This window comes from Pelecanus crispus, chromosome 7, assembly GCF_030463565.1.
Source record: "Pelecanus crispus isolate bPelCri1 chromosome 7, bPelCri1.pri, whole genome shotgun sequence".
Classification (NCBI taxonomy): Eukaryota; Metazoa; Chordata; class Aves; order Pelecaniformes; family Pelecanidae; genus Pelecanus; species Pelecanus crispus.
Window position 1 is genome coordinate 24145659 of NC_134649.1, and position 21977 is coordinate 24167635.

The 21977-nt window shown below is 41.3% G+C and overlaps 1 protein-coding gene across 1 annotated transcript in view; it reads left to right on the plus strand.

The window, feature by feature from the left end:
* MYO9A (myosin IXA) overlaps positions 1 to 21977 on the plus strand; it is a 154786-nt gene that overhangs the window by 54549 nt on the left and 78260 nt on the right. The window contains exon 8 of the mRNA XM_075714213.1: positions 1808 to 1897. Within this exon, the coding sequence (XP_075570328.1) occupies positions 1808 to 1897 (90 nt within the window). The remainder of the gene's footprint in view (positions 1 to 1807; positions 1898 to 21977) is intronic.

The window sequence follows — 21977 nt, forward strand, 5'->3', positions numbered from 1 at the left end:
ATTCACTGGAGGTTATCAAGGAGACTCCCATGACAGTATTTTTGGTAGAAGGTAGGTTTTTGTACAGAATGGCACCATTATTGCGATGGTTTGTGAATTTCTTAAGTTCCACTGGCTTGCTTGCATTGCTCTTCATACTAATTACTGGATTAAACCAATAAGTCAAAGTACATAAACCACTAAGTTTCCCATTATCCATGTCACATTGTAAATGGTTTACCTGGGATAAAAATATGGCCTTGAATGGCTTCAGAAATGTGGATTTGGTGTTTCCAGTCTTCATCAGAGGTGTTCTGAGCAGGTCTCGTGTCTGCATGGAGTCCTTCAGTTAGGATAAGCAACTTGTATAGACTTCAGCGTGGCTTCTCAAGCAACATCATCTACTAACTCTGGGCTCAAAGATTTTTCACCCAGACTAACAATTTCTTTTTTGACATTGAAATTTAGCAAAGAGCAGTCAATAACTCAAAGTATTTAGGTCTAACTGTATAAGTGTATCACCGTCTATTCTGATAGAGAGGGCATGCTTTTGAATTTCTCCAGGGGATATCAAAATAAGAGGAACTTGAAACTGGTCGGAAAAGAGGCTTTCTCCCAACAATTCATGGCGGGTACCACTTATTGTTTACCTGTTCCCCAAAGTGTCTGTGTTTACTGTTGTGGTTTAACCCCAGCCAGCAACTAAGCACTACGCAGCCTCTCACTCACTCCCCCTGCCTCAGTGGGGTGGGGGAGAATCGGAGGAGTAAGGGTGAGAAACACTCCTGGGTTGAGATAAGAACAGTTTAATAATGGAAATAAAGTAAAATAATAATAATAACAACAATATAATAATGATAATATACAAAGTAAGTGATGCACAATGCAATTGCTCACCACGTGCTAACCAATGCCCAGCCAGTCCCCGAGCAGCGATCATGGCTCCCCGGCCAACTCCCCCCCAGTTTATATACTGAGCATGATGTCATATAGTATGGAATAGCCCTTTGGTCAGTTTGGATCAACTATTCTGGCTGCGCCCCCTCCCAGTTTCTTGTGCACCTGGCAGAGCATGGGAAGCTGAAAAGTCCTTGACTAGCATAAGCAGTACTTAGCAACAACTAAAACATCAGTGTGTTATCAGCATTCTTCTCCTACTAAATCCAAAACATAGCACTATGCCAGCTACTAGGAAGAAAATTAACTCTATCCCAGCCAAAACCAGGACAGTTTACACAACTGATTTTTTTTCTGCAAACTGGTTTCTGTTATGGCTAATCAGAGATTGTCACCTCGCTGGGAGCTGGCATCTTTAAGGAGTAAATATCAGGTGTGAATAGCAGAGTAAATATCAGGTGCTTTTCAAAAGGTTTCTTCCTCCTTCTAATTCCTCCCCACCCTGAAAAACACCAAAACAACCCCTCCACTTGGGTATCTCTTAAACTGATGACACTGTTTTGTTTATTGTATGATGTCATCTTGACAACACTAGAATTATTTTGCCAACAAAAAGTGTGGGAGACAGGGGAACGAAGGAAACGAATGGGAAATTGTAATGACTGAATGTAGAAAATCAGGTTCTCTCGAATACCGTGGTGTCTGATTTCTGATGCTGGATTTATTTGCTGAGTTGTCTCCTCCCAATGGCTAGCTTGTTCTTATTGCATTGAACATTAACTCTGCAAGGGCTGGCAAAAGGGTTTTAAATTTTTTAAAAATTAAATTTATAAATTTTAAATTTATGAAAATGTTTACACTTAAAATTTTTATTTTTTTTTTTTAAATTTATTCCTTGGAATAATCATTAATCTCAAGATTTTTGTTTTAGGTGAAAGAAGAGATGCTGTTTGAGGCCCTGGTTACCAGAAAGACAGTGACAGTAGGAGAGAAGCTGATCTTACCGTACAAACTAGCAGAGGTCTGTACATGATGCGTATTATTAAAAGGGCAACTTTTGGGATGGGTTTCAATGCTTTGAGATGTACACTCAGTTCTGGTAGAGTTTCTTTCAGTTTTTATTTATTTACATAAAAATAATGTAGGAGAAGCTAATGTGTATGAATCTAGAATATTGACTTTACCTTGTACACTGTTCCTGGAAAGCAGGTTTGCACTTTATTCTGTGATAGTCTTTAACTGTTGTAATGACTTATGGTTGTGTAAGTGTTCTCCAAGGCAGAATTGTGTATTGCTGGGTGTATATGATACAAGTAGTAGTCTTCATACGTTGTTCCTTAAACTGTGGCACTGATTCATCCCACAGCAGAGTGGTGACCTAAGACCTCCAGGAAATTTTTGGTGGGGTCCTAAGTGTCTACATTAGTCATTGTTCTTGTATGGGTGGAGCTGGAGATCCTCTGTAGGAGATTCCCATTATCTTTTCTTCAGACCTCTCACAACCTGGGTCCTTGCGTGATGCTTTGGAGCAGCCACAACTCGGTCAGCCACTCTCAAACTTGTGTAGTCTGCACTGCTGCTAACCATGGGGCTGGCACTGCATGAAATGTTTAAATTCTCTATTATGGTCTGTTTCAGAATTACAATGTCAGCAAACACATGTTTTTTTTCTAAATACGTGGTTTCCAGGAATTTTGAAATATATTCTGTGGCTTGGTAAACAGAAACACCTCTGTTTTCTTCTTATATTTTCCAAAGCATATAAGCTTTGTTTTGGCTGTTTCTGCATCTAGTGTTCTTGTATCCCCCCAGTTTAAGAACGTTGAGCATGGCGTCACGCTACATTCGGTCCCTTGGTTCCCCCTTGTTGTCATATGGTTGTATGAGAATTTGCAACATCTTGAGTAACGTCTCTGAGAGCAGTCTGTTGTGTTGCAAATAAGAAAGCATATAATATATTGTCATTAGGGTCAGCTGTAGATATTTTGATTCCTTTTTTCCAGGGTGGGGAATCTGTTTTTCCCCCCTATTGAGATTGTGTATTTAAGCTCAGTAACTGTTACTGAGCTTTAATCATTAAAAGTTAAGCGTTGCCTTTGTGCAAGGCTTGAATCTCCCCTAACAAGGGGCACACAAATGCTCTTACTATGTCTTTGCGGTGGACTTATAATGGATGTGGTATTTGTACTTTTTTGCTGTGTCTTGGGCACAGACTTAAGAAATTGCTAGAAAAGTTTGAAACGTAACTATAACCATCCTTGTGCTAGAGGTTACTTCCCAATAGCTGTGATGATGGAACAACGTGCAGCAATGTGCCTCGCCTCGCTGCAAAACTTGCAGGTTGGATTAAACTGTTTCTTCTAATATTTTAACCTGGGCCACCAGGTTTTGTATTGAAACAGCATGAAACTGTCTTACCTACATGCTCCTTCTGTTGAGATCAAAGAGCTCCTCTTGCTACCTAAAATGGCTGAGCATGAATTTCTCAAGTGCTTTCCAAAATGTTTTAGTGATATCTGTGCTCACAAATCTCAGGTATTCATTTATGAAGTATTCACTTATAAAGGTTTGTCACCAATATCTGGTACAAGAAATGAAAGATCAGGGTGTAGTGATTGTGATGACTGGGTGAAGACAAAGGAGCCCAAGGCTCTGGTAGAAGAGGTTGATGTCCCTTCCATGATGAAATAATTTTCTAAGAAGTGCCGTGAATTGTGTTAAGAAAAGATAGGCACCACCCATGCTTTTTATTCACTATCCTTACAACATTAGCATCCTGACCACCAAATTTTATCCAACAGTGACCTTTCTCTGGTAGCAGGTTCACTACCGACTTGTTCATGCTCGACATACTAGAGCAAAATTTGAGATGCTCTAACTGGAACCTCACCATGATAAGAGATCTTCTGGTCTTCCTCTGGCTCGGGGAGTAGCAGAGGTGACTTAGATTCAGATCCATCTGAATCACGAAGGAAGAGTAGGATTCATTTGACATTTTGGGACTTTACAAAGAATACTGATGTCTGATAATCCCACTCATGACTAATTGGACTGTTGGCACTGTTGGGAACCAATGGGCTGGTTATTCTTCTGTGTTTTACAAAAGAGCATTATAGCTGGCTCAAATGGATGGAGTGATTGAGGTTTTGAGGATTTTCATACATGAGTCCTATAACTCATAGGCAGGAAATGCCTATGTAAATGCCATAGGCAGGAAACTCACAGGCATGCCTTTCCTGATAGAGCAATGATGTATGTAGCAGCTACTTTATTTTTCAGATGCTGAAATGCTTAATGTTTTTTGCATAGCTTGTTGATACACTGAAAGTTTCAGAGGATTTTGTCTGGAAAAGACTGTACAGCAGTGGCTCTCAAAAAAAAGGACTGTAAAAATGTAATTTTGGCATGTGCTTGCTTTTTTACACCATCAAGAGCAGCAGCTTGGATCTACCAATTCCCTTCCAAGGCTTTGAACAATGTTATATAGGCAGCCTGCACAGTGTAGCAGTTATTAAAAGAAGAGCAAAAACTCGGCAAAAGAAGGAATTCTAAGAAATGTTGTTTGGTTCTGAAACCTGTTGTCTATGCTGTGAGTAGAAATAGTAAATTATTGGGCTCTATGGGTGAAGTGGTGTCATGGTTTAACCCCAGCCGGCAACTAAGCACCACACAGCCGCTTGCTCACTCCCCCCTGGTGGGATGGGGGAGAGAATTGGAAGAGTAAAAGTGAGAAGACGCATGAGTTGAGATAAAGACAGCTTAACAAGTAAAGCAAAAGCCATGCACGCAAGCAAAGCAAAACAAGGAATTTGTTCACTATTTCCCATTGGCAGGCAGGTGTTCAGCCATCTCCAGGAAAGCAGGGCTCCATCATGCATATAATGGTTACTTGGGAAGACAAAATGCCATCACCCCGAATGTTGCCCCCCTCCCTTCTTCTTCCCCCAGCTTTATATGCTGATCATGATGTCATATGGTATGGAATATCCCTTTGGTCAGTTGGGGTCACCTGTCCCAGCTGTGTCCCCTCCCAGCTTCTTGTGCACCCCCAGCCTACTCACTGGCAGGGCAGTGTGAGAAGCAGAAAAAGCCTTGACTCTGTGTAAGCACTGCTCAGCAATAACGAAAACATCCCTGTATTATCAACACTGTTTTCAGCACAAATCCAAAACACAGCACTATACCAGCTACTATGAAGAAAATTAACTCTATCCCACACAAAACCAGCACAAATGGGAGTACGTAGCATTGGGCTTCTACCTCCAACATCACTGATGAGATTGCTGAGGATAGCAGGAGAGTTTGTTGTTGAGGAGATTGTGTGTCTCCTGATGGAGTTGGGTTTCTTGGTTGTCTTCTACCTTTTTATGAATTTTGGGTTATTAGTGAGGGGTTAGAAGTATGGAGCTTTCATTTGAAATAAACATTCTTATGTAAAAAGGCCTGAGATCTTATGTTTGGGATGCATTCTTGAGCTTTGATGAGGTTCCTACATGCATCCACTCTTTAGTGGAGACACATCTTATTCAGTACAGGTGGCTGGACTTGCCTGTAGGGGTTCAGGAATTGTTTCACTTTCTGTTTTTCATCAAACACTGTTGGAATACATGTGGATGACAACTTGATGCAGAAATACTTTCCATGAAATGGCTAATGCTAATGTGATCATTCTGTGCTCACAGCCTGGCTCCTGTGAGATCTGTAACCTCAGGGTCCTGCTGTGACAATTGTTACCCCCCCTTAATAGTCTTGAATGGGCAGAGGAGATGCAGGTGGCCTGGAGTAATCCTTTCCTTCAGATGTCTGGAGGCATCAGAGCTGAGATTGGACTTTATTATACCAAGTCAAGCATTTTCTCTGCCATTTTCCCAAGTTGTAGCCCCACAAACACACTTGTTGGATTTGCAGTGATGCCGCATTCCTCTCTGCATGCTTGCTCGCTGCGTTGTTATTGTATGCTGATTAGAAACACTGTCCTGTGGTTTGGGGCTTCCCCCCGCCCCTTTTAAACCAGTGGTTTGAGTACTTGGCAACTCCTCATTTGTAACATTCTCCTTCATGACAGTTATAAATTTATGTCAGGCTCTTTTCCTGGGTTTGTTCTGTTCATCTTTGCAGTAATTTATGTAAAACTAGATATTTTATTCTGGCACATTTTGATGCTTGGGTAAAAGGTACTGCAAAATATCCTTGTGGGGACGACTTGCAGACGGATATCCCAGCAGCCTGAAGCCTACAGTGTTGAAGGAGACAGCTGCAATTAGCAACCATCTCCTCTCTGCTTATTGTACTTCTTTACGTATGATTTTTCTTGATGGCTTTGCCCCCATGAGTTGCATTGGGCTTTGCCCCTGTGAATTGCATGCCATTTTTAAGTTAGGCAGAAATGTTGGGTTTGTTGACTCTGTGTTTCTTCTAATAGATCAAGACTTTGAGTCTTGCCTGCATAAAACTGTTCTGCTGGATGACCTTGGAGGATCTAGTCCAGGTTAATGGGTTAAAATGCTATATTGAAGTCCAACAAGCAGGACTCCAACAAAGAAAAAGCACTGCCTCCTGTGTACCAGCAGTTGCCAGTGCCATCATCTTCAGCTGAGGAAGTTCTTCCCAGCATGTGCAGATTTTGTTTTACTGTATTCACCCAGGAGAGTACAAGATATGTGATAGCAGCACCTGCTCGAGCAGGGCCATAGCCAGGAACAGATAAGCTGCTGTGAACTGAGCTCCTGTTTCAAGGTGTGATCTGTTGTTTCTTGGTGTGTAGTCAGTGCCTGTTCTCAGGCTATTACAAGGATTATGGAATGAGCATGTGGTTCTTCAGGAAGACCCTGCAAATCATAATGTGCCATCATTTTTTCCCAATCGTTCAGTAACATGGTGTATTGTTAAGAGGTTGTGTCTGACCATGGTATTAACATTCGAGTACAGCCCCATGTCGCTGGAGCTACTGGTATTTCTGAAATTAAGGAGAGGCAGTCAAGGAGAGACCTGGTTTTGAAGGTAAAAATCAACACTGCTTTGTAGTTGCAACCTCTCCTTGCTGTGGCACTGATGGCAAATGTGGGCTTGATTGTAGACCCCATGTGTCTGCAGCCCTGTGGGGAGAGCTGCCTGTCCGCTCTTGGTCTGCATCTCCAGCGCTTGTTGAAATTTAAATGAGAAAGGACACCACATCCATAAATAATGCTTATATTTACCTCTGGCAGCTGCCTCTTATCTTGAGAGCCACGCTGGCTTGTCTGCCGCAGAGCTTGTCTCCTGGAACCATTCGTTTTTCCTTTTATAGTAGCTGGATGGTATTTTAATGCAGTGTTTGAAACAACTGCGTAATTTGGTCTAGCGCTAAGGTTTAGAAGCTTTACACTGTAGATAAACTTAGAAAAAAGGCTGCACGGACGTGAAAGGCTGCGGTTGTGTTCAGAGGTCTTGGTTCGTTGTCCAGACCAGCTGCTAATGTCAGCAAAATGGTGTATTAATGGAGCTAGCAGCAGTTAATGGATATCCAGAGAAATCACAGTGTATCCATTCAGGGTGAGGGCAGTATTTGGTAACAGCAAGCTGGCCAAGTCCACTTCGTTTAGCAAATAAAATGCAGTGGTAAGGACCCTTTGAAAAGAGAAGATTTGACTACGGGAGCAAGAGAGCCATCAGTGATGTCTGGGATGATTCGAGTATTTTGATTCAGGTCTGTCTTGAACGTTGGGCATCTCTCTGCAGCCATGTTCTTCTTCTTCCTAATCAGGTAAGATATGGTGGGCACATAGATGAAAGAGGGGAAAAATGGAATTTTAATAGTAGCAGAATAATAACAGACACAGAGGGTTGCTGCTGTCCTTCCCCAAGTGCCCCTCAACTCCAGCCTCTGGGCAGTTTTTTCATATATTATTGTGTGCATTTTTGCAGTCCTCCTCCTGAGGTAGGAAAGTTTCATAAGCTACAATTTAGGTATTTAAAAGAAAAAAGAAAGCAGACATGCTAAATATTAAGCGGCTTGACTGATGTTTGTTTGGTAGGAAACGTGCAGCCAATGCAGGAGCAGAGCACGTCAATCAAATCTTTGTGGAGAACTTGGGGGTTGTTAAAAATCTTTCTTTTGATCATACTTGTAATCTGAGCATCATCTTAAGCTTAATCTGTGCAAGGAACTGCCCTTCTGGGCCACATCTGTCTTCCTGCTTCTATCTAAATAATTCAAAGAATTCACAGTTTTTTCCATCTTAGCTTACTGCAAGGCTTCAAGGCCATTAGTTTATGCCTTGACTAATACAGTCATATACCTCTCTCAAATCCATTCAACATCTTGACTGGTGGTTCTCACTCCCCCTTTGCATTGTGCTGGAGATGAGCCCTGTGTCTGAGCTCCTCAACCATCCCCACCTTGTTTCCATCCCATTTGTTCTGCTTATCAGGCTGGCGTCTGGCACCTGCTTCTCTCTTTTTCACTAGTCTCTGCATTTTTTCTGTGTTCTTCATCAGATGAGGAAAAACTTGTTATCAAAGTAAATACATCTGTTAGTGAATCCTCTTTTACATCCCTCCAGAAAACAAATTTTTCCGTGATGCTTTCAATTCATTTAGTTCTGTTGGTATTTCTTAAGCAAATGACTTTGCAGAAGGACTTTAACAGATCTTTATAATTTTTAGCCATTTGTGACTAAGGACGTTTTATCCCTAAGGGTTAGTTAATAAATTAATTCACACTTTCAGAAGAAGTCTGATGTGAAATTGCCCAACACAAGGGAAATAAAAGATGTGAGACAACTTCTTGGGCAACAAGTGACCTGATTCTTCCCTTCCTTTAATTTTGGAAAACTGTTAGGAGCTGGTTGGTTGATGTGATGTGTCTCACCATAAATATATCTTGTATTTAACTTAATGTGTGTTTATAATTGTAAGTGGAAAATGGCTATCTTAAAAACCAGAGGAACTGAAAAGGGTCTGAGTTGTATGTCCAGGGAGTCCCTGCAAGCAGATGTTGTGGAGCACAAAAAAAAAAGGCATGATAATTCCTGCCCCTTTGGCACTCTTCTATACTGTGATAACAAGACCTGGGGTGCAAACTTTTTTTTTTTTAAGTCCCTCTGCATTGCCCTAAGCGTCCCTAGTTCTTGGGGTCTGCTAAAACTCCATGTAATGCCAAGATATTTTGAAAATTTTTATTTGCAAGCTTTTATAGGATACAATGTGCCATTGTATCTTTGCTTAAATGGCTGTATGCTAATTTACTAAATGAGTGTTACATGCAGGTGGTTATGTGGCCATAGAATGACACCATCGAACTGTTCTGTGCACCCAAATTGCAATTGAATCTGTGAAACGCTTTTTATTCTACATAAATATGCAGCTATAGGTACATGTGAAATCAGCTAATGATTAGTTAGAAAAGCACTTATGCAATTCAGGTCAGATTTGCTAACCAAAATATTCAGTCTGCTGAAAATCTGTTATGTGCAGAAAAAAGCAGAGGGTAATAAGCATTGAACCGTGTTTTTAGTGTGACAGTAAAGCAGGAGAAGACAGTCCACGTCTTCTGTCTGCTGAGGGCTGTGCAGTCTTGCTCCATCCTTTCATTGTCTCAGATGTTCATCCCTGGATCTGTGCTGACTCAATTAGCTAACCTAGAGAAAGTCCCTGGAGGGGAAGGAGAGTTGGGTTTGTGTCCTTTTGCTAAGTTCAGCAGAAGTCTAGTAAACACAAGCATTGCACTGTGTAGAGAAAGGGGGAGAGGAGGGAACTGTAGCCCGGGAGTGGTGGGGCAGGCACATCTCTCCCTTCCGGTGGCACAAAGCCATTAGGTGTTTTTTCCCATGTCATAAAGTGTCACTTCACCCTGACCTTCTTTACCTGGGATGAATTTCTTGCTGATCAATACAAGACACTCAGCACGTTTCTGAATGACCATCACAAGATGGTTATTTCAGATGATAAACTGTGCTGTGTTAGTGGGTTGAGCTTGGGGAGAACATTTAATTTTCAGCATCATAAGGGTTAGTTGGCAGAGACACAAGATAGACAAGCCTTGCAGAGCAGATCTTAATGAGGGGAAAAAAGTATTTCATTACAGTAAAGAGCTGAGCAATGTTTCATTAGCTTATGTACTAGTAGTGGTACTGTCCAATGCCTTTTTCAGACCATTATAAAGAGAAAAGTAATGGAGTTCCGGAGCCAAATGGCATAACATTACCTAAGATGTTTAAAAAAAAAAAAAAAAAAAGGAAAAGATTATAGTTGCAACTAATAATCAGCATTTAACTGACTGAAAATATTACGGGGAAAAAGTGGGAAGCAGACAAAATAATTAATAGCATGAAGAAAGTGGAATGAAAATTCTCAGTCCTGAAGTGTGAGGGCAGAATGGAATAGAATGGAATTGAAATGGAATTAATGTAATGGAATAGAAAGTAGCAAAACTGCTGGGAGCACCTACTCATACCAAATCCCATTAGCTTAGGAGACTCATTGTCACCACAGGTTATTAGCATCAGGAGCTTAGCAGGATTCCTTTGAAGACCTGGTACGTTGATGAGTATTCTGAATACAGAATTAACAGAAAAATATTAATAGAATAAAACTGAAACCCCACAAGGCTTTTAAGAGCCGAGCAAGCATGTCTCCTTCAGGACATGAGGGCAACGTGTCAGTGTAGAACTTCAAAAGAAACTTTTTCATGGGATTAGGTTTCTCATTTTCCCCTTCAAAGTGCAAGGAACAGCTGTGGTTGATGACAGAATATGGATTAGATGAGACTAGTGTTTTTATCGGACTGGTGTCCTGCATGTATTTCTTCATGGGATGCAGCATCCTTCCTTTATTAGGAAGACTGAGTCCATCAATGTTGGGTCTTGTCTTTTTTTTTTTTTTTTAAACCAGTTTCGATGATTACACACACACACCCCCCGTGATAATATGATTATATGACCTAACATTTCAACAAAGCGGTGCATGGGATTGGATGCTGAGATCCGGCTGAATGGAGCTCATGTCTGTGAGGATCTCCCAAACCTGCAGAACTTCGTGGTTGACAACATACATCTGAACATCCTGGGAATCCAGTGCTCACGTGCAAAGATATTATGGTTACTCTGTGCCACCATGGAAATTCTTGTGTGTTAGCTGTGTTCATACTATTTATTTGGCACTAATATCTGGGAAAAAAAAGGAAGACTCTCAGATTTCAAGATTTCTGAGCAAAGTCCAAAACAAGGACTTCAAAGAAGGGAAATGCTGACTTTCCATGGACTGCTCTGCCTGTAATCAACCTCCCCACTCCAACTGCCCTTTCTATCATCAAATCCATTCTCGAGTCTTTAAAGGCTTCTTTTAATTACATCTGATTACTGAAAAGATGCTTTAATTTCACAGAGTCCCTTTTGTTACTTGAATTTAGGCTAAACTCATCTGAAAAGTTTTAAAAGAATGGAAACGAACCATTCCTGGTTGAGCAAGTCTGCTCTTCCCACACAGGGTGTAGTTTTGGTACAGTTGCTTGGAAGGTGGGATTTTTCTATGTAATCTCAATCTGAATAAATTTAGATTGATTTCTTCTCAGCCTGAGGCTGTTTATCAACACGTGACATAGGAGGAGGTGTAGAAGCTCCATGGCTGGACAGGGTCTGCTGCACAGACTTTGCCTCTACAGCTGTAGCAGCCAAGGTGTGACAAGAAACAATTTCTTTTTGAGGAAGCTTGCCAAAAAAAAAAAGAGACTGCAGTGAAGATGATGGTACACTGGCAGAACAAGTTTTTCTATGATAGTGTCTTCTGCTTGGGAAGGGCCAACAGAAAGGCAGGATTTGGCTTATAAAAGCTCAAGTGCTATTTTTGGCAATGCATTGGACTTCACGGTAGGAATGCTGGTACATTGTACCTGTAACATGCTGAGCAAATTTCCCTAAACGTAGCCTACAGGTTCTTCCTCAGGTGAGGTCACACATCTGCTTCTTGTGCCACTAAGTAACCTATTTATTTATTTATGTATTGGTTTCACTGTGGAAACATGGACTGAATGGGATCTCAGTTCATGCTTTTGATAGAACAGACTCTGGATGAACATAGGTGGAGGAAAACACTTTTTTGTTTGAAAAAAGTGTTTGAAAACTTTGCTGTCAGTGGACCCTTCAAATTTGGCTGCCTGGTGACTGTTCTTCTGTCGCTCTTTATGGTGGGCTCATGATTGTTTTACGTGAGCACCTTTCAGTAGGGGTGCTCCATGCCATCCTTTTCTCCATGGGGAGAAGCAAGAACCACAGACTAGTTTTCTGGAAAAGTTTTATTTTGGGAAGAGAGGGGATTTTTTTGTTTCTTTTGATTTGTTACAGATGACATTTTCTAACTGCACTGTCCAAGAAGGCTGAAGGCTTTGACTGAAATCTTTTTAGGAAGATGATGCTGCATGGCTCCACAGTTGAGACTTTGAGAAAATCACTAACAAGATTTTTGTTGTTTTAGTTTGGTTTTGACTGTAACCTGGGTGCTTTTTTCTGAAAAGTGTGACCACAGCATATTACAGATATTCAGCTAAGATATAACAATATTATAGATGGGGACTTGCAAAACATCTCTAAAAACAAATAGCAGGCAGGCTCTAGTCTGTGATGGGGATGACAGGTCTCCCATCTGTCCTCTTCCAAGTCCTGCCTACCACCATCTGAGATACAATAGGTGGGTCCTCAGTACCCACAGAAGATGCTGTTCTCGTTTCATATTTTCCACTTCATTTTCCCTATTAACGTCCATCTAAGGACGGGAGGATGAGTGAGGAGCGGGAAGGCTACAGGAGTGTGCTGACACTTCCCATGTTATTCCTCAGGAGTCGTGTTAGCGTAGGAACGGCATGAGCCGTTTCAGTGGGAACATATGCAAGATAGGGAGCAGTGTAAGGGTGATCGTGTAAACTCATGATGAAAAGAGTGCAATGACATTAAAAGTGGTTTTAATAATATTTTTTTTTAAGTTATTAATAACAAGGGTTGGGTTTCTTATGTCCTAGAGTAGCAGGTAAGCTGGTAGCTTTGAAGGACTTTCTTGTCAACCTGATGATATATTGATGCAGGAAGATTGTCTCACTGGACAAATCCATTGATTTGACTTCTCCCATTGTGGTTGGGATTTTTTGGGAAGAGTGTCAGCATGGTTTGGGAGAGCCCCTAAAAATACCTCTGAGTAATACAGACTGGCAGGTTGGAGATGGATGTTTGTCCAAGGAAGGTGATTGTGAAGGTATTGGGGTGCTGGTCCGAGGAAGGTGATCAAGGAAGGTAGTGGGAAACTGATAAAAGAGAAGGGAGAGCACAAGAAGAATTAAAAAAAGATGTTTGATATGTAAAGTCAGAAACTAGTACCAAAAAAATATCTCTGAATCTGAGAACTTTATAACTGGTTTAGTGGAAAAATTCTTCAATGCCTTCTTATTGCAGTGTTGTGTTGGGGAATGATTTGGTATTCTATTGTAATGACATTCCAGTCTATTTTTTCTCATTGTAAAATCCATCCATAAGTTCTGGAAAACATCATTGACACTTGCATCTCTTGGATAAAATCCATTGGCAGGACACCCCGCTGCCTCCCAGCTCCGGGGTGATAGTGGAAGGTTTCTGCTGGGACATGGTGGCCAGCTGGGAAGACAGGAGCCAGCAGTTGTGGTAGTGCAGGGCTTAGTGCGGGTTTTTTGGGGTATGTTTTTTGCAGGTACATTCATAGAAATAAAACATAAAAATGAGCCTTTGCATTTTTAAATGAACTTTTCCTTTTTGTAATTAAACTCCTCTTGCATTTGTCACTCCTCTTCTGCCAGTGATGCTTTTAAAGATATTTTTCCTCCTCCTTAATCAAACATAAAAATCATAAAAAAAGTCTTTTGCAGGCTGAAATCAGCATGATGCATTAATGATTCAAGTTCTCTTAAGAAAAGCAAACATGAGAACGACAGGATTTTAATATGATGCTAAGATAAAATATGAGTATGGAAAATTACATCATAGTTATCCAGCCTGAGTATGATATAATACTCCTTGATGCCAAGATAGGGATTAAGCTAGAGTCTGATATCCTGCAAGAGTACTTTCCTCTGGGTGTTAAGCCTCTGTTTAAAAAAAAGAAAAAAAGCTAAGCCTGCCTGTCTCGGCCTATGTCCCGTGACCCAAAGGGGAACCACAAAAGCTGCTTAATCTGTCTCCCGCCGCAGGACATGGCTGTGAATGTAAACCAGACACACGATGTATTCGGTAATAAATAGAAAGCAAGCAGAACAGCAGGAAACCATAATTCTCCATGCACACACACACGTGTGACTTGGGACCTACTGAATAGGCTGAACCTCATATGAGATAGGAGTGAGACACTAAAACCTGCATTTGGACAAAAAGAGGGATTTAGACCTTGCCTAATTCCAGCAACTTACAGTTATGCATCTGTTTTTTCAAGTCCAGAAATGTCACCAACTTCAGTGGTGAGCCATAGAGAGGATGTGATGCACCAGCAGGTTTTGTATGCAGTGCTACTTAATATACTTCATCGCCATCCTCCTCATTTTCTGCTCCTTCCCTAATTTTGCTCTGCTTCACAGCTACGTGTCTCTCCCTTCCTTAGATGTTACTCCATCTTAGAACAGGAGTGACAGACCCAACAAGCCATCCCTCAGCAGCTGTTCTCCTGTCCGTACAAGTACGAACCCAAGCTGAAGCCACCTTACGTATGTGTTTTTTCCCAGCCCTCATGGAGCAGTGACAGCGTCAGAGAAAAAATTTGGATTTTAATACCGTTCTAGCACATGTGGTAGCTACTCCTCCAACACTAATGCTCTTAGTAGCTGGCAACCCTAAGCCCTATTCAAATGAATTTATTTTTAAAAAACAACAACAAAAAACCAAAGCCCCTGTAGAGCCACTAAAAATTGATATATAGATTTGATTTTTGGAGGGATTTCCTGTATAGGAAGAATCCTAGTGCTGATTTTTAATTTTTTTTTCCCTGAACATTTCATTGGAAGCACCTTTCATCCTTGTATAGAAATTATAGGAAGTCCATCAAAGGCCCTAAGGGAGAATGGGATATTTCCTTTTTTCCTGTGTTCATATCTTATTTCCTGAAGAGAAGAGGAATCTCTGTTTCATAATATCATACACAAGCAGAAAACGTGTTTTGTGGTGTCTGGCTTTACTTAAAGAACTTAACTCCTATCTTTGTGTTTTACATAAACTCTTGCAAGCTTCATACTCAGAAAGAAACATTTCTTGCCATCTTGGAATTATTCTAATTTGTTTTTTTAAGTATTTGATTATATGGGTCTGAAAGGAGAGCGTGCGTTGCTTGTTTTCTTCCTAGAGGGCAGGAAACACCCACACACGTGTGTTTGTGTACGTGTTACAGAAGAGCTGTTGGGTCACTAGGAGAGGAAGAATCCATAGGTAGTTTCTACGAGTGTATCGAGATCATTCCTATTTTAACAAATAATTTTTTTGATATTATTGCAAGTTCTTATTGGGGAGTTTACAAGGAGAGTTGCTTGTAAAGCCAGATTTTTTGGGATGGGTGGGAGTTTTGCATTTGTAGGGAACGCAGGCGCTGGCAATGGGTTTATCCAGTGGGAGCAAATAATGTTGATAATGTCCATCATGAGATCCACACCCACGGTTTCTAGGGGAAATGCTAAAAAACTGGAGAAAGGAAGCACCATGACCAACAAGGCAACAAGTCGTCTTCTAGGCTAACAACAAGGCAAGAAGTTGTTGTCATCTTCTAACAAGTCTTCTCTTCCAGACCCAACGAATTTTCCAGAGTTGTGCCTGAGAAATCGTATTTAAAGATCCTGTTTTCAAGTACTGATAGGTTTTGGAAAATCTGGAGTGCGTGCACTGACCTCATTCCCACGTCTACGTTGTCCCCTGCTGAAAAATTGGGTTTAACAGTATTATGTTGACCAGAAATTTTTGAAGGTGTGATAACATCATGTTGACCAACTGAATCATTCAGCATGTCCTTATGGATGTTTCATGGATTTGCATAATGCTGAAGAAATAGGATGAGAGTTGCACGCTGTCACAGTTAATAAACTATACGGGGTTTTAATCCTCATTAGGGCTTTAATGCAGTTTGGTGCTTACACTTACTCTCCAGTTCTACTTTTTAAGTCTGCTTCTTATTAACTGAGTCTGTACTTAGGAACTGGGGTCTGAAAACCCAGCTCTGGGCACATGCACCCTTCATAAGCTGCATTTTTTACAACAATGACCCAAAATAGATTGCTGCTCTCCAATATGTGTGTGTTAAAAGGCATTTTTTTCAGTGCAAAATGGGATTTTCTGCCTCACTTTTCTGTAGAGGAGCATGTGGTGCTTCCTACACTTGGGAGGCAGTAGTGACAGAGTACTGCTCAGCATTCCTCCTGAGCAAACCCAGTGAATGTTAAAATGTAATATTAATTGGCTTTTTTGATGAACTGGTCATAAGAGCTGCTGGTACTCAAAAATCCATCACCCGGCCTTTCTGTTCTGTTTGTCCAGGATCAGTTTATCTCTTCCTTTGCATTAGCGGTGAGGGAAGATGGGCAGATCTCTCAACGAGCTAAGATGTTTAAAGTCTTTAGAGGTTTGTAGCTGGCTCTTAAATACCACTTAGGAATCATTTCTTACCCAGAATTGATCAGTGCATCAATATAATTATCTTCCTAAGTGATAATAAAAGGGATGAGCTTTGCTTTGCTTTGCTTCTGCCTTATTCTGATTTTCTGAGTCTCCATGCTGAGTGAGGCACTGCAGAGAAATGGTTATTTATTTTACACAGGCTTTTTTTAAACAAAATGTTAGTGGAAATGTTTATGCTGGTTACAAGAGTCCTTTATGCTATGTTTTTGTTTGGGTCAAAAATGTTTAAAGTTGAATGTCAGAGACTGGTTGCTGTTTCCAGATAAGGTCTATGGTTGGTTTGGTTTGCACAGAGTAATTGGGGAGAGGATCTGGCTTTTGCATTTCAATATCACTCTGGATCTCGCTGGAGATAGTGGGGTCTGCACTACAGAAAATGCTCGTCTTGACTGTGGAAGTGTTTGATTAAAACCATGTACCTTCCAGCAGTCTCTTGACAGCTTTTTCTTCAGCAGGATCTATTTGCCTTCTGCTACCTGGGATGGCAGTCATTGGAATGTTGCTGCAATTATGCAAGATAAACTGACGCTCTTTGCCTTTCAAAGCCCTTCAGCGTTTGTTTCCACCCATCCTCTATTCTCCAGGCTTTATTTATTCCTCTTAGTCTGAAAAACTTATAAATATTTGAGTTTTTGTTGTTAGAAGTGAACTATTGCTCACTCTTGCTCATATATTAGGTTAGTCAAAAATACATATACACTGAATCCGATAAGGATCTTCGGCTGCATGCTGGGGAGCTTCTTATCCCAGCAGATCATGTGAAAATAACTGTAAAAGGTTAACTGGGCATCTGCCAGGAGGGCAGGTCACCACCATGGCCTTCAGGGTCTGCAGTGGCACTGGAGGGGGAGAAACTAGAGTCAGCAGAATTAAGATCAAGGGCTCTGTCCAGGGATACATGGGCATCTCTTCACCTTGCAAAATCATCTGTTGGTTTTACAAGGAGCCAATGTCCAAAAGCAGGGTAGAGCAGAGCTTGGCGTCTCTCCTCTACTGGGCTGTGTCAAGAAGATGAAATCAAAAGCTGTGTTTGGTAAGGGTACCTTGAATTAAGCCTTCACCGAGCACTAAACTCATCCAGCCATATACATAAAAAATGGACTGAGCTCGGTTGTCATGGACCACCTTGATGGCAGCCTGTGCTCAAATTCAAGATTTTTTTTGGGATAGAAGGTTCCCCATTAGATTACCTGCTGGTAGATATGTATATCTTAAATGCTGATGTTGCCCCTACAACAACAGCCTGTGCCTTACTTAATACCATATTGGGGTCAAAGAGCTAGAGATTTGTCCTGGTTTTGGCTCCAGGACCAAGTCCAGAGTCTAGAAGATTTGTGACATTGCAATACCAATGCAGACTTTGCACAAATACAAGCCTGAGTTTTACTATTTCTGGCAGCCCTGCATCTCCAAGAAGGTCCAGGGAGACATGCAGGGGAAAGACCTAAGGTTTGAAAAGAAATTGGAAGTAAGAAGAGTTTTTACTAATGAGTTCTTCAGAGTCGGTACATCCAGTGCCGGAGCTTTAGAACAAAGGGGCCCATCTGCTTGTGAAGCACTACAGTTGTGGCAGTCCATTTTTTTTCAATATTTAAAGCCATAAAATTCAACTGGCAGCTTGTAGCATGAAGGTGCTCCGTTAGAGTTATTTATTTAAAAAAAAAAAACAGTTGTGGCAGGGAGAGTAAAAAGTTGCTGGTTTAACCAGGGTTTTAGGAAGTGAAAAGGAAGCTTTAATCTTGGTTATCTGTGTATAAGCTGTTGTGGTTGGTTTCTGAATATGTAGCAAGGTGAAAGAAGCTATCATTCTGGCATTTATTAAAAGTATTTTTTTTCCTCAGAGCTATACCAGCTCTGGCCATCCAGCCCCCTGCACAGGCTTTAACAGTGTCATGGTTTAGCCCATTGGCAACCAAGCACCACACAGCCACTTGCTCACCCTCCCCACCCTGGTGGGATAAAGGGAGAGAATCGGAAGGGCAAAAGTAAAAAAAAACTTGTGGGTTGAGATAAGAACAGTTTAATAATTGAAATACAATAATAATAATAATAATGAAAAGGAGAACATTGAGAGAGAGAAACAAACACAGGAGAAAAAAAAAAAAAGTGATGCAGCCGCTCACCACCCACCAACTGATACCTAGACAGTCCCCGAGCAGCATCCCCTTGCCCACTCCCTGCAGCTTGTATACTGAGCATGGCTTCATATGGTATGGAATAGCCCTTTGGTCAGTTTGGATTCTGGCTGTGCCCCCTCCCAGTTTCTTGTGCACCTGGCGAGCATGGGAAGCTGAAAACATCCTTGACTAGCATAAGCAGTACTTAGCAACAACTAAAACATCAGTGTGTTATCAGCATTATTCCTATACTAAATCCAAAACACAGCACTACACCAGCTACTAGAAAGAAAATTAACTCTATCCCAGCAAAAACCAGGACAAACAGCAGCCAACAGAAGCAGTGCAAAAAAAAAAAAAAAAGTGTATCAAAATACCACCCTTTTACATTATCACATACAGCTGTTTTCTGGTTTTTGCTCTTCGTGAGTCATTGCTTCTGTGGGAGAAGGTAGTGTAGGACTGTGTAATGCAAAGACAGTATCATTATAGCAAAGAATCCTGTAAAATGGAAGTTTCATAGATAATATTTTTTTAAAATATTGGGGTTTGGAATTTGATTGCAACCAGCAGAACTATTTTTTAGGGGGAGGGAAGAAAATTTTAATTTTCTTTTTTTTTTTTTAATGCAGGCATACAAAGTAGAGTTTTAACACTTTTTTTTTTTTTTTACTTGATTCCCTGCTTTTTCCATTTATAAGTTTTGAGGGGGTTCTAACACTTTTGTTTTCCCTGGATTATCTGGGTACCAGGAAATATTTTGAATAATGCCAGCAGAAAAAGACCTTTACTCAGAGTTTCACATCTCAGCTGAGTGCAGAATAGCAGGAGTAAGAAATCCTGACCCGGGGGTGGGGAGCGGTGGTGGCACCGCTGTAGGGACAGCAGCAGATGGAAGATGCGCTTGTATGTGTTTAGAGAGTTTTTAATCTTAAGAATTAAGAATCTACTGAACTTGTACAAATGTGTTTTACAGAGGCTTTTAATTTGAGCAAGTTTGGTTTTCTTAGATTATAGCTTTTGCCATCTCTAAAACACAGGCTGTCACTGCTGAAACTGTAAGTCCTTGCTCCAAAACACTTCAAAGAGAGATTTTAATTCTTACGTCTGTCTTCCCCTTGTTCCTTTTGGCAGAAGATGTTTCCAAAAGTATATCTATTTTTAAGGTAGCCTGAATCGGATGCCCATCGTGAAATTTTTCAGGACAATTAATTTGGCAATGCAATCTTATGAAGAACTCCAAATATCTTATATCAGGATCTTAGCAAAAGTTGGCCAACCCTAACAAATAATAAATAAAATATATATCCTTGCTAGCCTGATGAGCAGGAAACCTATTGATTAAAACCTTGTCTTCAGCTTACTTCCTGAACCACTGAGTTAAAGTGTGTTTGATCTGTCTTGTTTTCAAATCAGCAATATTTTTGCGTGTGTGCAAGATGTTGCGCTCATTTTGATCCCCGAGAGATTTGTTTTGGCATTGCAGGAGCTATTTTTATTTTGCTTTGTGAGCAAAATAAAAATGCTTTGATGAGTGCCACGGTGTTCCAGATCTACCTAAATGTCATGTAAGACTTGCAGAAGAGACAAGAAGCTGTAGGTGACTACCTGAAGACAAGCCTTATGTAATATGTGCTATATATTTCAGAGAATATTCACACTTAATATATGTAGAATAGTAAATGCAGGAGTTAATAAATTCAGGAACAAATGTTTAAGCACTTATTTTAAATGCTCTGCTGCGTAGGAGTGAATGTGTGTAGTACAATCCTTTCTTGAAGTACAAGAAGAATATCCTGAATATTGCACACCAGGTCATGATGTGAACAGCAGGGACGGTTGGGCAGGGTGAGCACACTTTACCCTGCCACTCATCGGCAGCTTTACCCTGTTGAACAGAGAAAATAAGAGCAAGACGTATCGAAAGGGACAAACTGCTGTACAGGTTTTCTTTTATTTATTTTCTTATTTCAAGAGTTTTATGGACTAGTGGTATTTTAAACTGTCTGTGTATGGTGACATATGACAATGCAAGATGAATGGTTGAAATTAACAATAAAAGTGGAAAACTTGTTTTCAAAGTGGACTACTCCAACAATTTGGGGGGAAATGTGAAATCATACTCTTGAAATTGCAGCAGCTCCTTAATTTGAAAAGAAATCTGATGGTCCTCAGATTAGGTAGCTTGATAACTATTTAGGATAGTGAGGGGCTTTATCTATAAAGTCCCACTGTAAGGGAAGATCAGGTTCGAGACCACCTGAGGAACCTCAATGTACACAAGTCTCTGGGACCTGATGAGATGCATCCCAGAGTCCTGAGGGAATTGGCTGATATAGTTGCCAAACCACTCTCCATGATATTTGAAAAGTCATGGCAGTCAGGTGAAGCCCCTGGTGACTGGAAAAAGGGAAACATTGCGTCCATTTTTAAAAAGGGAAGAAAGGGGGACCCTGGGAACTATCGACCTGTCGGCCTCACCTCTGTGCCTGGGAAGATCATGGAGCAGATCCTCCTAGAAGATATGCTCAAGCACATGGAAGACAGGGAGGTGATTCGAGACAGCCAGCACGGCTTCACCAAGGGCAAGTCCTGCCTGACTAACCTAGTGGCTATCTATGAAGGAGTGACTGCATCAGTGGACAAGGGAAAAGCCAGCGGATGTCATCTGTCTGGACTCCTGTAAAGCCTTCGACTCAGTCCCCCACAACATCCTTCTCTCTAAATTAGGGAGATACGGATTTGATGGGTGGACTGTTGGGTGGATAAGGAATTGGCTGGATGGTTGCATCCAGAGGGTCATGGTCAATGGCTCGATGTCCACATGGAGACTGGTGACAAGTGGAGTCCCTTAGGGGTCCATACTGGAACCGGTGCTGTTTAACATCTTCATCAATGACATAGTGTGATTGAGTGCACCCTCAGCAAGTTTGCAGATGACAGCAAGCTGAGTGGTGCAGCTGACATGGCACAAGCACAAGATGTCATCCAAAGGAACCTGGACAAGCTGGAGAAGTGGGCCTGTGTGAACCTCATGAGGTTCAACAAGGCCAAGGGCAAGGTCCTGCACCTGGGTCGGGGCAACCCCCGATATCAGTACAGGCTGGGGGATGTAGGAATTGAGAGCAGCCCTGCGGAGAAGGACTTGGGGGTACTGGTGGATGAAAAGCTGGACATGAGCCAACAAGGTGTGCTTGCAGCCCACAAAGCCAACCGAATCCTGGGGCGCATCAAAAGAAGCGTGGCCAGCAGGTCGAGGGAGGGGATTCTGCCCCTCTGCTCTGCTCTGGTGAGACCTCACCTGGAGTACTGCGTCCACCTCTGGGGCCCTCAGCACAAGAAG